Source organism: Dreissena polymorpha, chromosome 16, assembly GCF_020536995.1.
Source record: "Dreissena polymorpha isolate Duluth1 chromosome 16, UMN_Dpol_1.0, whole genome shotgun sequence".
NCBI lineage: Eukaryota > Metazoa > Mollusca > Bivalvia > Myida > Dreissenidae > Dreissena > Dreissena polymorpha.
In genome coordinates this window covers 33,327,272-33,345,631 of record NC_068370.1, presented here as the reverse complement: position 1 = coordinate 33,345,631, position 18,360 = coordinate 33,327,272, and the positions used below count along the sequence as shown (strand labels likewise).

General features: G+C 34.0%; 1 protein-coding gene across 4 annotated transcripts in view; it reads left to right on the top strand.

The window, feature by feature from the left end:
• LOC127861935 (tRNA selenocysteine 1-associated protein 1-like) overlaps nt 1-18,360 on the top strand; it is a 31,286-nt gene that overhangs the window by 6,727 nt on the left and 6,199 nt on the right. Inside the window, exons 3-13 of one of the 4 annotated variants that reach the window (XM_052400673.1) lie at nt 1,725-1,778; nt 1,961-2,060; nt 3,929-3,975; nt 5,400-5,503; nt 5,886-6,033; nt 6,671-6,721; nt 7,395-7,521; nt 8,133-8,184; nt 9,533-9,591; nt 15,646-15,722; nt 16,322-16,486. In XM_052400673.1, coding sequence (XP_052256633.1) covers nt 1,725-1,778; nt 1,961-2,060; nt 3,929-3,975; nt 5,400-5,503; nt 5,886-6,033; nt 6,671-6,721; nt 7,395-7,521; nt 8,133-8,184; nt 9,533-9,591; nt 15,646-15,722; nt 16,322-16,391 — 889 coding nt within the window. In that variant the 3' untranslated portion in view covers nt 16,392-16,486. Of the gene's footprint in view, nt 1-1,724; nt 1,779-1,960; nt 2,061-3,928; nt 3,976-5,399; nt 5,504-5,885; nt 6,034-6,670; nt 6,722-7,394; nt 7,522-8,132; nt 8,185-9,532; nt 9,592-15,645; nt 15,723-16,321; nt 16,487-18,360 lie in introns of those variants that run through there. The other 3 variants (XM_052400676.1, XM_052400675.1, XM_052400674.1) reach the window with 3 other exon arrangements.

Genomic DNA, 18,360 nt, shown 5'->3' with positions numbered 1-18,360 from the left:
GCACGTGTAAAAAGACCCTATCGCTATTTTTGCACCTCAGAAAACTTTCAAACCCATTAACAAACATATACAAACCAAAGAATTTGTTCTTTTTTTTACCGGACAATCGGTCCTGTATATTTGACCGACAGGCCCAACCTTACAAAATTTTACAGGACATGACCGTCGGTCCGGCCATGTTTGGCTGAGACTGCATTGCACTTTCTTTTTAATCAAGACTGTATATTATGGATACATCTACATAATTACACAAGATCTGTAAAACTTAAAAAAAATCAATTAAGAGTGGAACTTCAACCAGCTCATTCAGGTGAGAATTAAAGACAATGAAAATACCCAATTTTTATACAAAAATACCCAATTGTCAAAGTAGTGGGTACCGACTTTTTTTGTACCCAATTGAAAATGAAAATACCCAATTGAACTCAAAAGTAGTGGGTATTTACCCAATTATTCAGAAAAGTTATCTGGAGCTCTGACAGTCTGTGTAAAGAACAGGCTAAAACTAATTGCAGGACTTCACATTTTTTCCCCAGTCAGTCTTTGTGGGCCATAACATTTAAAGCTCAAAGGACTCACAGTTTGTTGAAAGCATGAACATAAAATTATTTTCTATTACTACATATATAGGGGGTATAAGTTGTGATGAATATGTAGTTATTTTTTATTATGCCCCCCTTCAAAGAAGAGGGGGTATATTGTTTTGCACATGTCGGTCGGTCCGTCGGTCGGTCCATCCACCAGATAATTTCCGGATGATAACTCAAGAACGCTTAGGCCTAGAATGATAAAACTTCATAGGTACATTGATCATGACTGGCAGATGACCCCTATTGATTTTCAGGTAACTAGGTCAAAGGTCAAGGTCACAGTGACTGGAAATAGTAAAATGGTTTCAGGATGATAACTCAAGAATGCTTACGCCTAGGATCATGAAACTTCATAGATACATTGATCATGACTGGCAGATGACCCCTATTGATTTTCAGGTCACTAGGTCAAAGGTCAAGTTCACAGTGACTCGAAACAATACAATGGTTTCCTGATGATAACTCAATAATAATTAGGCCTAGGATCAGGAAACTTCATAGGTACATTGATCATGACTGGCAGATGACCCCTATTGATTTTTAGGTCACTAGGTAAAAGGTCAAGGTGACAGAAAAAACGTATTCATACAATGGCTGCACACTACAACTGAAAGCCCATGTGGGGGGGCATGCATGTTTTACAAACAGCCCTTGTTATAATTAAACTTTCACAGACATGCCTAATGTACCATGTACTAACATTAATATATTGTGAAGTGCATCAAACAATCTGAATTGTCTGATACAATTGTTTTGCATCATCCAGTTACATCACAAGTGTATTGACATCTTCCCTCTTCATTTGCAATCGTCATTGATTCCAGCATTTAGGCCAATTAATATTTTAAATCTTATAAGTGACAATGCACTGAGAAATAAGATTAAAGGTGTCCAGAGTTTGAACAAAAAGTAAAAGAGTTTAGGTCTTGTCTTTGTTTGATAATAAATGCAAATGTGATAAAGTTATTCTTAGGCTTTAGAATATTGTGAAGTCTTTTGCAATTTTTGTAACTTAGATGTTCATGCAAATGTTATGATTGAACAAGAAAGTGGCCTTATAAGATTTCATGTAATGTGAACTAATGGAAGGAATGTTTGTTATTAAAAGAGAGATTTATACTTTTATCTTCTTAGGATTGGTGTTGATTTGAAAAGTTGTATTGGCAGCCAAGGGACATTAATTCCAAAGTGAGTTTAAAAAAATCCACAACATTGATAGGTTCATGATGCAACAGTTATTGCTGGCCTACATTTGTAAATAATGTCTTAAATGTAACAAACAAATCATTGTTGTATCATGTACTGAAATGCATCATGCATATAATGGTGCATTCAGATAGCTTAAATGATTCTACTTCTGTGTGTTTTAGGTTGCCTGCAGGATATTGCTTTGTAGATTTTAATGATTCTGAATCGTCATTGAAGGCACAACTACGTTTGAACGGGAAAATCATTCCAAACAGTCAACCAGTAAGTGATGCTTTCCTATTTTTGTAACTGTTTTTTTTTAGTAGAACCTAACCTAAACGAAAAATGCTGGGGGTGAGCTTTTGTTTCGGGCCTTTGTCAGTCATTGTCAGTCTTCATTCTCAATTTCTTTAAAGCATCTCCTAAACTATTGGGAACAATTTAATTGAAATTATTTTGAAATATCCTTGTGTGGTCCTTTAAACTTTATAATACATAAGATTCCATTTATAATGAACAGACTTAACATGATCTCTGTGGGTTCATTTTGTGTGGTATTTAATTTCAGTTAACAATACAATATTTCACAGTTACACTATAAGGCAGTAGTCGATTTTTCTCATAATCAGACAAGACAAAGCTCCAGATAACGTGCTTTAAGACCTTTCAAAACATTTAATAACAAAACCTATTTGGATTAAAATTCTTGCTTAAAAATATTTGCAAACAAATGAAAATTACTAATCTAAATTTGAAAATGGGCAACGGTAAAAAATTTACATGTAAAATAAAGAAATATTTAAAGGTCACTTTTATTATAAATTTTGCAGCATTTTTTAGCAAAACAACAACAAGAATAATTCTCCTTTTTTATATTTGTTTCTTACTTTTTACTTTCTTTTATTTACTCTTCATATTGCAAAAAGACATAAACAATAACCTATGGTTAAACCACAATTATCACTATCTTTCCATGCGGAGTGGGTATATTTTGAAGAAAAAAACAACATTCTATTGTACATGCATATGCACCCATAATTGTACTGTTATCTTCTTGAAGGAAAAAATGTTTGCAATGTATGTACATGCATAATGTTTGCTTTTTTTTAGTTATATTGAATAAAAAAAAATAAAAAAAGAATAATTTCCTGATTTTAGTTAAAACGCCACAATTTTGTCCAATCCAATGGGACACAGCCCCGTTCCCAAAATGGTGAATAACCCCACTATATCATGTTATGATTTACCTTTGTATTATAGCATTTTGATATTTATCAACCAATTGGCAAGAAATTTAAACTGAGGAAAAACTGACGGATGTGGCCATACATTAATACATGTATCCAGTAAAAAAACTACTTTTTGGAAAACCCCACTAATCTGCTGGTACAAATAAAGCTGACCCATTTATAATCCTTTCAAAATCATACACTGTATCAACCGTTATGATTTAAAGTAAGCTTTCATTGGTTGATGTAATGGACCAGCGTTGTTTGTACGGGGGTGATTAGTGGGTTTTTCTAAACTCGTGCTTTTCCGGGATAAGTCTATTGTTCACTTATTAAAACTACGGTAATTTAAAATAATTTGCTCCACACAATACATTTTCTTACAGAAATTGAATACCACAAGTGTATAAAATCCTTTCATATGTAGTAAAGGACAACAAGCATCAAACACTTTGTCAATATTTATTTATGGGACTTTATTTCTGTTTTGCCAAAAGAAAGCTCTTAAGTTACACCATCATTCCTGTTTAATGTTTCTTTTTGTTGTACCGAGAGCATAGATACAGTAAGTCAGTACTTGGGCTACTGGCTTATAAAAACCTTATATGATTATATGATTAAGATCTTCAAATATTTGCTTGATACTAGCCATAGTTAAAGCGTACATTGATAACCATTTGTTAAGGATTCTGGGAGTGCAAAAAGATTTGCCCTTAAAAGTTATCCGAAGCTGGAGACAAGATTTCATATTGTTAGCATTAACGTCTGTTGAAGTTATCTTTAAACATGAATGCTTGACCTTGCCATTGTAACAAGCAACTAGTAAAAGAAGTATTTATGTGCTTCAAATTATTCTCACACAACTTATTTGTATAATAAATGATACATCTCTGATGTATTTTCTGTGTTGATCCATTTCAGCCCCACAGATTCAAACTGAATTCCAACAATGTGAAAGATGCCCCAAGGTAATCAAAAAGGTGTTACAAAGCATATTAATATTCTTAGAGTCAGAAACATGGTAAACAATAAATATAAAACCACAGTAGCTGCTATCTATTGAAAGAACAATGTCATTTGACAATAGTTCTCAGTGGACCAGATAAGATGCACACTGCTAAAATATGCATGAAAAAAATCTTTAGAAGTACAAACAATCATGGTTGATGCCACTGAGTAAATGTTCAAGAGTTGTTGCCTTCATTAAAATTAATTAGTTTTATTGTAATGCTTAAGTTATTTGTATTTATTTTTTAAACAAATACCAAATTTGCTTTAAACGCATTCATTGATAATAGTAATTGTTAAAATTGTGAATACCGAAAGCGTGACATCGTCAATCCAGGCTATGCAATTGACAAGAATCTTAGTAGCTAAAGTATTTGTAGTGTGTAACATGTTCAGCAATGGGTCAGTTGAAATGCATTGATTAATACCTTAGACTAGCTTTTTAGAGACTAGAGGGAAATGTTACATGTATGTCTGTTGTCAACAAAATGTGTTGTCTAAAATATTGCATGGTATGAATAGAAGATTCCTGGAAATGTGGAAAAATGTATTTATGAAAATAAAAAAAAAGAAATGATGAAATTTTGCATTAAATAAGGAATTATTCTTTAAATCTATATGGAGTACTGGTATATTAAAACTATGCTTGTGGAGGTACAAAATGCACATCTAGGAGAGGGATAAGAAAGGAAAATAATAAAAATTGCATAGAACAATTCCTCTTAAAAATCTTGGTGATTGTAGGTTAAGCATGAATAAAAAATATCATGAGTGAAAAACTTCTTGACTGAAGCAATTATGGAGAGATCTGAAATTCAATGGCGTTGATCAAACTGAAAACTAACTTATTTACAAAGCACAATCATGTTATGTTGAATTACATAATTGCTTGAAACAAGCAGAACATATACATGAACATTATACTTGTACCCCCAACTACTGTGCCCTCAAGACATTTCCTTTTATCTGAATATATAGTGCAATATTGTGACAAAAAAATCCTTTGGGGAGCATCACCCGTCTCCGACGGTTTCTTGTTTCTCTATTTTGTTAATTATTATTTTGATTCATGCATTGTAAAAGTGGAAGAGCTGAAAATCATACATGAAGTAGTTTCTAAAATTCGTAGAGTTGAATCCCCCCTCCCCAAATAAGCATCAAAGGAAAGCACTGACAGATTGTTTTGTTTTGAAATTTTATTTCTGGATGGCTACTTTATCTTTATCCTTACATGTTTTGCAGTATAATTAAGCAATATAAGATCTGCTTACAAAGATGAATGCGCAGAATTGACAGCAGTTTGAGCTCTTCCCATTAATAACAAGTTTGAGTTTTCAATAGACAATTGCATGTTTTATCAATTTCACAAGCTTTAATATTTCAGGAGGGAGTTTTCCTTATTTGTTGGCGATTTGTCTGATGAAGTGGATGACTTCATATTGTACAGAGCCTTCGTGAAAAAATATCCCTCATGTTTAACAGCCAAAGGTAAGCTTATTATTTGGCATGAAAGCAACATCTATAGGACTGGTATTGTTCATTGACCTTGTGCAATTCATATATAGCAATTAATTATTTCAGGTACTCTTCTGATTTAATTATATATAGTGAATCACAAAATTAATTTTATTTAGATTGAATGTAACATGTACATAAGACTGAACGCAACAGATATAAGTGAAGGAAAAATGATGTGAATAATACACCTGTGTTTGTATCTATCTAAATGGTCTGAATAGTCTGTATTACTTATTTCCTTGGTGACTTCAATTGCATTTTAGCAGATAATATATTAATAAACATCAATCTAAAAATAACTCTGTATTGAAACACGCAAAGATAAACTTTTCAAACTGAATTTGTTTTTCAGTTGTGTTGGACTCGAAGGGACAGACAAAAGGTTATGGTTTTGTGCGCTTTGCCGAGGAAACTGATCAACAGAAAGCTCTTATAGAGATGCAGCACACTGTTGGAATAGGGCGAAAACCCATCAGAGTTAGTCTAGCCACACCAAAAAAGTAAGAACACCAGTTGAACATTAACTTTAAATTGATGTAATAATAATAACATTTTGTTGTTTGAAAAGTTTTAAGTTGTATGATGTTATCTTTTAAAATTGTGTTTTAGTTACTTTTAATGGTAAAGATAATTAAGATGTAAACTGTCACATTAAAGGTAGTTTCTATGAAACTCTTGCAGAGTGTAAATATGTATTACTGTTTTACATGATGATGCATTTAAAGATCTTAATCACAGTTATTATTTTACTAACATACTTGTATTATTCAGTACATGAAAAATCATCTAAATCTGTTACAATAACCACTTGTATTAGTATATATAATTGTCTAACTGCTTGATAAAAGGATTTTTATTACAGAAGCTCATTGATTCATTTAAATATACCATAAGTACCATTATGTAAAATTTAAAAATGCACGATCTTACAATGATTTTAAATAAGACTTTTTTATTTATGCACGTAATTAGACAATGAATTGAATTGACAACATTGGATGAAAAGCATCTTTTTACAGATACAATATTCATATCGGTAAATGAATTGTATGTAAAATAGAATAGGCTGTAAAGTAAATGGTGCTGCAAACATGCAGAAAAGAGCCTAACTGAAGTTACATTATGGTTATTTTCAAGTCGGACCTGGGAAGATTCTAAGGTAGCGGGTCCAAATTACCCGTTTAACATGCAAGTAAATTAATTACATTTGACATGATATCTGTATTGTTTGTATTGGATGAATTAGTGCATTGGATTTCTCTTTAACCCATCAACCAACTTTGTATTTTTGTGTATTTTATGCCTAATACGGGATATATTTGCAAACATTTGAAATAATTATACAAAATGTGTCTCATTGGCTATGTTGTAATGTAAATCTTGTTTTGTTAGTTGATTAAAAAGCCTGTCTCCATGTGGAGCAAATCACTCCAGTTGGCATTATATTAATGTCAAAATGTGTTCATTTATTTGGGTAAATGTAATTAATTTACTGATTTACAAAAATCATTTCGTTTATTCAATGTTTGTATTTTCAAATAAATATATTTTCCTTGTTAAAACTCTTGTTACACGAAGGGACCTTAAATTGAGAAGACTTGTCTTTTTGATATGGCTCTGTGACCGCAACGTAATTAATATCAACTAGATATGAACAGATTAAATGTTAAGCACTTGCACAATGCCTTTGTGTGCAAAAATGATTGTTTTAAAGAAGCAGTAAGTTGAAATTTGATTGTTTTTTTCTCAATTAACATTTTTGTAATATTTTTTATCTTTTCATAGGAAAAACACACCATTATGAGTTTAAAAAGTTTTCCGCATCTTTGTAAATAGAGTGAGATGGTGCGTTAAATTGCAGGCGTGAGAACGATGTGGCGACTGCGGTTGCCGCCCACACATACAATAAGGCGTACCAGGACTACTACCAGGCGTACTACCAGCAGTATTACTCCAACTACTACAACACCACCCAGCCACCAGTACCTGTGAGTCTTGTGTTGGTTTAGGTATCCGCTTTTTGGGAAAAATCTCATCAAGATTACCCCCCATCTAAACGATGGATTTGTTTGGCTTTTCAAACAGTTTTTATCCAATCAAAAATGAATCTTGTGAATACTTTTGTTGGCCAAATTAAAAAATCTTTTTAGAATTAGCCTTTATTTTCAAATTTATGTTCCTTTATTTATCTTTAAGCTGTATTTAGATTTAATACTTGCATACAAAATGTTGACTCATGTGGCATACTATGATGCGGTTTGCATGATTGATTTTTCACTTAAAAATACAAATCTTTTGGATACCACTATAAAATTAAAGTAAGAGTGATCTGCACAATCATTAAAAAAAATCATACAGCACTCTTTGATGTCTCATTTGAACTACATTGTGCTATTTGTGGCTAGTGCAGCTCAAGACTGGGGCTATCCTGTGTGCTATAAATGAATGTCATGTTTCAAGGTCTCACAAGCACACATGGTTGTTCCAGACCAAACTGCAGGAATGCACAGGCTGGTCTGGAGCTATGCTTGACGCATATGGCATAAGACCCATTTTCGCACTGCATATTTTTTTAATTATTCTTTTTTATTGTTTTCAGGTGCCACAGACAGTATATGCCAATCCTGAAGATGATCCTAATGCTCTAGAAGGTATATGGGTTTTTTTCAATAAAAAGTGATTCAATTAATGTTTTCACTTTTAGATTTATATTATTCATTAACATTGTATTGGCATGCATGCCTTTAATTATTACACATTTGCCCTTTCGTTATGTCAGTTTTTAAGTTCTCCTGAGCACAATGTTTTTCATTGTGGGCCTTTGTGATCATCTAATGTCTGTCAGTCCTATGTTGTCCTTCTTCAACATTAATTCTTTGAAGTCTTTAGAGGCCTCAGTTTTTGCCCAATCTTTATAAACCTCTGTCAAAACATTTGTCTGAATGATATTTTGGTGAGTGTGAAACTGGGTAACATGGCTGAAAAACTAGATATCTTGGTCAAATTATAGAAAAAGTTATTTTATATTCTTGAAGTCACATGTTGTGCCCAATTAAGTCATAAAACTTGCTCTGAATATTTGATGTTATGATATTCGAAAATGGTTCCAATCTATTGAAAAACATGGCCACCATGGGACTGGGCAGGTTTTGTTATGAAATATAACCTTAAGAACAATTGTGAAGTAACACTTGTTTGCCCAATTTTTAAGACACTTGCTCAGAACATTTTTCTTATAATAACTTGTCCATTGAAAAACATCATTAAACACTTCACAGGACAGTTTTCTGTATATAGCTATAGTTCAACCTTGTAAAGACAGTATATGTCACTTATTTTGCACATTTGAAAAAATGGCCACCAGGCTGGTTAGTGGTTTTCATTTGAGAGCTGTAGTGAAAACTTGTTAACACTGTAGAAGTCGCTTGTATTTCCTGATAATAAAACTCACTCAGAATATGTATGATTATGGTTTTTTGACCAAGCTGAAAAACATTTGTGGTGCTTTTAAACAAATTTGTGCATATATGGCTTTAGTAAAACTAATGGAACACATAAGAGGTAACATTTTTGTGACCTAATTATCATAAAACTTGTTTATTGCAGTACACAAAATGTGTTCTAATTATCTTTTGTTTGGGTTTGAAAATGCTTTTGGTCATCTTAAAAACATAACTATGAAGGTTGTTCTCTTGCTCTGGATCCATCATTTGAGTCAATTAATTCCATAACTCAGAGCAATATTTGCTTACTCGAACATTTCGACAATATCACATAGTCTTCATCAGCTATGTGAAGGTCAGTTGAGCGGGTCACGTGACGTAGGATGGTCATGTAACACGAGGAGAGAATTGTACAAAAATCTGTCACCTGGCTCGCTCAACTGACCAGCACATTGCTGATGAAGACAATGTGATATAGTCGAAATATTCTAGTAAGCAAATATTGCTCTGAGTTATGGAATTAATTGACTCAAATTTCCATTTGTGTTTATTTCAGACCCTGAGTTAGACATAGACATTGACCGGTACAATCAGGAATACATGGCACAGAGTGAGGTAAGCTGTCTGTAATATTGCAGAAAAACAGGAGCATAACATGCACAGGATAATTTAAGATTCCAAGTTATCAGCTTCCATAGTGATTGACATAGAAAAAGCAGTACAGTCGTTAACGAGCAGTTCCTCACTTATTATCTCCCGCCTAAGGCGGAAGGATATAGTTTTGGCCTTGTCGGTCTGTCAGCCCGTCCATCCGTCTGTTTGTCAGTCCCTCCGTCCGTCTTTCACAAACTTTTAAGCTCACCTGATTGCTCAGGTGAGCTGTTGTGACCAGTCTTTGTCCGCCGTCAGTCCGTCCGTCGTCCGTCCACATTTGTTCGTAAACACTCTAGAGGCCACATTTATTGTCTGATCTTCATGAAACGTGGTCAGAAGATTTGTCCCAATGATCTTGATCGAGTTCTAAACTGGGTCATGCTGGGTCAAAAACTAGGTCACTAGGCCAAACAAAGGAAAAACCTTGTAAACACTGTAGAAGTCACATTTTATGCCCAATCTTCATGTTACTTTGTCAAAATGTTTGCCTTAATGATATGTTGGTTGAGTTCAAAAGTGGTTCCGGTTCGTTGAAAAACATGGCCACCAGTGGGCGGGGCAGTTTTCCTTATTTGGCTATAGAGAAACCTTGCAAACACTCTAGAAGTCACAATTTTTGCCCAATCATCATGAAAGTTGGTCAAAACATTGGTTTTATTGATATCTCGGACGAGATTGAAAATGGTCCAGATTGGTGAAAAAACATGGACGCCAGTGGGCGGGGCATTTTTCTCTATATGTATATAGTTAAAACATGTGAACACTCTAGAAGTCGCATTTTTGGCCCAATTTTCATTAAATTTGGTCAGAACATTTGTTTCCTTGATACAAGAGTTGAGTTTGAAAATTGTTCCAGTCAGTTGAACAACATTGCTGCCGGGGGAGGGGGCAGTTTTCTTATATTTATATAGTAAAAAAAGCTTGTGAACACTCTAGATGTCACTCTATTTGCCCAATCATCATGAAACTTGGTGAAAAGATTGGTTTTATTTATTTCTCAGAGGAGTTCGCAAATGGTCCGGATCGGTCAAAAAACATGGCCACCAAGGGGGGTAGGGCAGTGTTCCTTATGTGACTAGAGAGAAAACCGTGTGATCACACACTATAGAAGTCACATTTTTTGCCTAATCATCATGAAACTTAGTCAATACATTGGTTTTATTGATTTCGTGGACAATTTGAAAAATGGCTCAGATCGGTAACACACTTTTTAGCTCACCTGATTGCTCAGGTGAGGTTTTTGGATTGGTCTTTGTCCGCCATCTGTCCGTCCACATTTGGTTTGTAAACACTCAAGCATTCACATTTCTCAAGCATTCTTTATCAAAGTTGCTGAAAGATCTCAGTCAATTTTGATAATGAGCAGATCACATATTAAATGCAATTATTATTATCCCCCGCCATAGGCGGAGGGATATTGTTTTGGCGTTGTCCATCCATACATCCGCTTGTCTTTCCGTCCGTCCGGCACTTTTGTGTCCGGAGCCATATCTTGGAAGTGCTTTGGCGGATTTCATTGAAACTTGGTATGAGTAAATATATGGATAAGAGGATGATGCACGCCAAATGGCATTGTACACCATTGGATAATAAAGGAGTTATGGCCCTTTGTATCTTGAAAAAATGCTTTTTTGAGTGTCAAATATAACACTTTTGTGTCCAGAAGCATATTGGCGGCTGATATCAATTCAACGAATTTGCTCGTTGCCCTTAGATTGTCCAAATTTTCATTATATTATTCAAAATCCTTGTTAACACTCTAGAGGTCACAATTTTCATTCAGATTTTATGAATCTTGGTCATATTTATTTTTGTAAGCAAAGCTTGATGTTTGGTTAGGGGGGTCAACTCAAAATATAGGTAACCAGGTCAAATCTTACAAAAATAAAAACACTCCATGCGCCAGAGTTTTGGTTCAATAATGATGAAACTTGACCAGGATGTTTGTCTGGACAATATCTAGGTAAAGTTTGACATTTGGTAAAGATTGAATGAACTGACTCCTCTCAGGTGAGCGAACTAGGGCCCTTTTGGCCCTCTTGTTAGTTATTGCAGATCAGAGCTCCAGATAAGGGTCGTATTTTCGTAATTACGAATTATTTCCAAGTCCGTTACGTATTTATTTTAAAATCTTGTCGTACCATTAAGAATTACAAAATCAAGTTACGAATATTATTTTTACATCGGTTCGTATCGATTTTTATTGAGTTCTTTTCGCGTATTAAAGATCTTTGCGGTGCTTATATAGAATGGTTATCCGGTTTGTTTAACAAAGCGCATTTTTTCCAATATAAGGGGTGCGTATACAGTCTATCTGTCAAAAAACAATGGCGGCGCCAAGAGAGCGTCCTAAAAAAACTGCAAAGCGTCCAAAAACACGCTTTTAACATATTGTACGCAAAGTGAGCCGAAGTTAAATGTTTAGAAAGACATTATAGAAAAGATCTTATACGATGTTGTATGTTAAGTTGCCAACACAGTCGAAAAAGCTAAACAAAAATGCGACACGATGGGTCCAAACTTAAACACAAAAAAAACATTGAACGAGTGGAAGGGACAAGCCCTGTGGCTAATAGTTGAAAAGATTGAAGAGGTTGTCAGTGATGTCTGACTTTGTCATTGTTGGCTGTCTACAGACCCCCCCCCCCTCCCCTCGGTTGGATTGGACAAAATCCAAGGGAAGTAATAAGCTTTAAAGGGGGATGATTTCTATACTTGCCAAATGATAAATAGAAATTTTATATATTCTTATCCTCCATTTTACTTGCAATGGTGTATATAGTTAAATAACAGATGTATAACAGAAACACACATGGCAGATGGGTGATTGGGCTGCCTCAAAGAGAGCGTCCTAAAAAAACTGCAAAGCGTCCAAAAACACGCTTTTAACATATTGTACGCAAAGTGAGCCGAAGTTAAATGTTTAGAAAGACATTATAGAAAAGATCTTATACGATGTTGTATGTTAAGTTGCCAACACAGTCGAAAAAGCTAAACAAAAATGCGACACGATGGGTCCAAACTTAAACACAAAAAAACATTGAACGAGTGGAAGGGACAAGCCCTGTGGCTAATAGTTGAAAAGATTGAAGAGGAGACCCGTTTTTATTGTGAAATATATAAAAATTCATCTAAGGCATGCAATCTAAGCACAGTTTGGGCATATGAAGGTATTTGAAAAATTAAATTGTATAATACTGATAAGACACTGTTGAACTCGTATAAATAAAGTTGCTAGTATGTTTATTTTGATTTTTTTTGCATGAAAACAACCATTATTTTTTTTAGGTCATTTAGAAAAAATAAGAATTATTTTCCAAAACTTAGTAGTAACGTTAAGAATAAAATTTCAGAGTTAAGAATTCTTTTTGAAAATCTGGTAGTAATTTAAGAATTTCACAAAACCTTATCTGGAGCTCTGCAGATGATATCAATTCAACAAATTTGCTTCTTTCTTTTGCATTGATACTTCTAAAAATCAATACTCTATAACATATCTTCTTCATTAAAGCTTTACTTTTATTGTTTTTATAACCAATACATAATCATAGCCTTGGTAATGAGTTCCACTATACTTTTTAAAATAAATCAAATTTAATCAAATTGCAGTTTTTGCTTCAAGTTTATACCAGCTTATATCACAAGTGGAATTTAACAATAATCTGCATCTGTAATATTAATGTTAACTGTTTGTAACTGCATGTTTATGCCCCCTTTCGAAGAAAAGGGGGTATATAGTTTTCGCACTGTCCGTCAGTCTGTCTGTCAGTCTGTCACACTTTTCGTGTCCGCTCTCTAATTCAAATAGTTTGCATCGGATCCTTATGAAACTTGGTCAGAAGTTGTATCTAGACAATATCTAGGTCAAGTTCAAATATGGGTCATGCCGGGTCAAAAACTAGGTCACGGGGTCGAAAAAACAAATCCAAAGGAAGTAATAAGCTTTAAATGGACATAATTATCTGACCTGCCAAATTATATATGTTTGTTAAATAAATCAAAGCGGAGCATTAGGCGGCATTGTGTTTCTGACAAACACATCTTGGTAAAAAGTCAAGGTCAAGGTCATCCTTCAAGGTCTAAGGTCAATAATACAAATCCAAGGGAACTAATAAGCTTTAAAAGGAGATAATTATTCAATATTGAACATAGCAACTTGATATTTGGCATGCATGTGTATCTCATGGAGCTGCACATTTTGAGCGGTGAATCTACAGTCACTGTAGTGGCTTTTAATTATTTGCTACTAAAAATAGAGATTTGTTAGAGACAATTATTTTCAAGGGAAGTAATTTATATAATTATAAATCTCAGATTATATATTTCCTTACCATTTAAGATCTTTTCGCAGTTACTGTACAGATTTTTTATTTTGATTATTTATGACTCAAATGATTGATTTGTCAAAGTTTTTTTTTAAATGATATAATTATCATTCTTTCCTGTACTAATTTGTGAACGGTAGGGTTCATTACATACCTGTGGACTTCTGTCCATAGAGACATGATGAACTCTGGCTATGATCTCTTTGATAAACCACAGGCCTTGGTTGTCAGTGATGTCTGACTTTGTCATTGTTGGCTGTCTACAGACCCCCCCCTCCCCTCGGTTGGATTGGACAAAATCCAAGGGAAGTAATAAGCTTTAAAGGGGGATGATTTCTATACTTGCCAAATGATAAATAGAAATTTTATATATTCTTATCCTCCATTTTACTTGCAATGGTGTATATAGTTAAATAACAGATGTATAACAGGAACACACATGGCAGATGGGTGATTGGGCTGCCTCAAAGAAAACGATGTCTGCTCAATAACTCAAATAGTAAAAATACGATCATTATGTAACTTGGTAATACTGTTTAAGGGCTTAATATCTCAGCCTCGTTAGATTTACCTTTATATTACATTAAGCATTAAGACTATGGCCCTTAAATAGGAAGATATAGTCAAATTAGATAACTGACTCTGATAGTTTGTGTGAATTATCAAGACATTGGGGCTTGTTTATGGGCATATAATCTGCACTCCAATCCTTGAATTATTCAAAACTTGGGAAAGTAATCTTGTCTAGTCTAAAAGAATTTTCTAGGTCAATAAGTGAAATTTGCCTCAACTATCTTGATGAGAATTTGGATATAGTGGAAGTTAGCTTGCATGGAGACCAAAAAAGTGATTTGGGTTTTTTGTTTCAAGTCACTGTGATTGCACATTATTGATAGTAATTAAATGAAATTAATAAGTTAAACCTTGAAGACCTGTTTTCCTTGAATTGCCATATATATTGTTGTAAACATTTCTTTCTGTGCATTTATTTGTACAACATATTAATACATCCTTCATAGATAAATCTAACTCATGCTTATTTAATGACAAGTTGGCATTCTTGTATCATGTTACTTTACTAGTGTATAAATTTTTTACCTCATACATTTATAATTGGATATATTCTTCCATATAACTTTATCTTGATTTGATATATTCTTTGTAGCAACTTTACTTTGGGATATTTTCTTCCATGTAACATTACAATGAGATATATTCTGCTTGGTTACTTTGCTTTGTTACTTAACAATTGGATATATTCTTCCATGTTACTTTACAATGAGATATATTTTCCCTTGTTACTTAACAACTAGATATATTCTTCCAAGTTACTTTACAATGGGATACTGGTATATTCTTAATGTTACTTTACAATCTGATGTTTGTTTCTTGTAATTTTTAAAATCTGATATATTCGTCTTGCTTCTTTGGGATTCGTTTTCGTATCTTTACAATTGGATAGATTCTTATTACTTTACAATGCTATAAAATGCATATTCTGCTTGTTGATTTATAATCTGATCTATTCTGCCTGTTTCTTTACAATTGGATATCTTCTTGTTAGTTGACAAAAGTTATATTCTTCTTGTTACTTTACGATGGGACAAATTTCATCTTTTTACTTTACAATTCGATATATTCTGCTTGTTACTTTACTTCTTGTTACCTAACAATTGTCTATACTTTCCAGGAGATATTTGAAATGCTGGAGGACTCTAGATGGCATCCTATGGACCAATGGAACTCTACTGTACCTACAACAGCTAGGTGACCTGCTTAAAACTCATCCAAATTCGGTGACGGTTTTTCAAGAAAAAGTTCAGGGCATGCTATATTTTCATGTGGGAAAAGGGGCATCACATTTGTATGTAAAATGTTTTTGGGTTTTACAGAACAGGAAAGATCTGATTACAGTATCCAGTCACATGTTAGGCTTAGGTTACACACAGTTCTTTGTCAAAAAGCAACTGGTGTTTTTTAATTGCTTACATAATCATACAGGATGCCTTAAAGGTTTTTTTTCCAACCTGGGTTAATTGTTTGACAAAAGACATATATATTTTGTGTGTGCCATTAAGTCCTTAATATAACATCAGAAGTTTTACTACAAGGATGTTAACTTGTGATTGCCAGAATAATTTCCATTTTTCCTTAATGTAGTCATTGTCATGGTACATTTTGATTACTATTTTTAAAACTGTAATTATAATATGAGGTTTTTACATATAATTGTTTATATTGATAGTTAATTCAACATTGATAATTATTTAAAGATAAAATAAATTAATTTTAGTAATTGAATTTTTTATCAATTGGCACATTAAAGTAGCTCACAGTTGCAATGATATTAAATTTCTGGATTTAAGAACGGGAAGTGATGTAAACTACATGGAACACAATGAATATACCATGGAAGAGACTTCCGACATTGTATGAGTGTCTATGAGTGTCGTGTCGTGCCATTTTAACTGTTTTGATTCGTTTGTGATGTACTGAGGACTTTTTCAATAAACAAGAGAAAAACTGACAAATTCCATTTACTTTTATGTTGGTAATGTTCCTTTGTTAAATTTGTTCAAATGTAAAGCCTTCATTTGGCTGTTGTACTAATAGCATCCTTATCCTGTGGTCAAAACATCTAAATGTTTGTAGCTGTGTCCTTCATTGAGTAAAAGAAAATCCTGATTTTGGACATAAATATATAGCTTGGACGCATACATAGCTTTAGTGCAAATATAGCTTTAACATCATTTTCAGTTATTTGGATTAAAAAATTGAAACCGAAATATTAGATGTTTCGTCGGCTGTTTTTCAAATTTCAGACCTATATGTACCCAGTGTAAGGCATGTAGTGGAACGTGAGTTTGGTTAGTGGTTGCCATTACGGATAGGTGGGTTTTCCTCCGGGTACTCCGGCTTCCCCCCACAACACAAGACCACACCAAAATAAGAAAAAATCTTATAGTAGCAACAAAATAGCTTGAAGTTGAAGCTAAAATTCGGCATTTAACCCAACGTTGGTGGGTCTAGTAAGTCCATTATGTAGGAGTGCTGGGACACACTCTCGGTCCACACATAATGTAGCCTATTGCTCGGAAAGGACCTAATTATCTTCGAAATACACACTCGCACACACATGCAGTGGCAATGACCCTTTGATATGATTCATATTAAAAATCGTTATTCCCCATTAATCCATGTACGTACACACTTGAAAGAATCTAGTCCATATAACAATACTAAAATCTTATACGAACTCTTTAATTTTAATGTGAAAAAACACTATCGTTCATGGTTCATCACTCACAAGTTTCTAAACGGGGTATCATTCAGATTTCTAGGCCTATTCTCCCCCAACCTATGATTAAATAAGGGCAGTTTTCAGTACACATGGAAAGTGCTACTACTAAATGCCATTGAAAACGCTGAAAATCCAACAAAAAAACAAACATTTGAGCCGCGTTCTGACAAAACTCGGCATAATACATGTGCGTAAAGGGTCGTCCCAGATTAGCCTGTGCAGTCCGCACAGGCTAATCAGGGTCGACACTTTCCGCTAAAATTGGATTTTTGCTAAGAAGATACTTCATTTAAACGAAAAATGTCATAAAAGAGGAGTGTCGTCCCTGATTAGCCTGTGCGGACTGCAAGGATATTCTGGGACGACTCATTTAGGTCTTGTTGCTGTTGTCCATCCATAAATACTAGTATGTTCGATCCCCCTTTCTATGTTCATCCGTGAAGCTATAGTTCGGTCCCTATATCATGATAAAACGTAGAGTTGATGAACGTCAATGAAAAGGCTATCTGCTGCAATGAGCTTTCTTAATCAAGGTGCTTTCTTATTCCCAAACTCAGTTTATCTAAAAAAATATTGTGACAATTAGAGGTGACTGTCGAGATTTGAATAAAATTGGTTAATCTATGATAATATTCGCTACACATTTAATTTTACGGTCCACATTGGCCCAATTAAATGATTTCACGATAAATCTACAAGAATTTCATAATAAATAATAATTTTACAATGCCCGCTGCCGGAAAGCATCAGACCGATGCGGCGTAAGGTGTATTTCTCGTTACAGTTTACCTGCTAACTGTTTGTCAAATGTTATAATCCAAATGACTCTCTGTGTAATGTTGATTATCAGACAACAAACAACTGTGCCGTTCAGATCGGTGGCAATTTGTATCTACGTCCCAGGAAACCAAGTCGTTTATTGGTCGATGAATCGAAAATACAATTGAGAAAGACCGCAATGGTATCACACTACTGGTTGCCAATATCTGACCCGACATACAGTTTAAATTTCTGTAGTGTGCAAAAAAGAGATTCTCTTAGATGCGAGTCTAAAGGTTATTTAGAATTGTGCAGGACCATTTTCACCAGCCCTTTATTTGACAG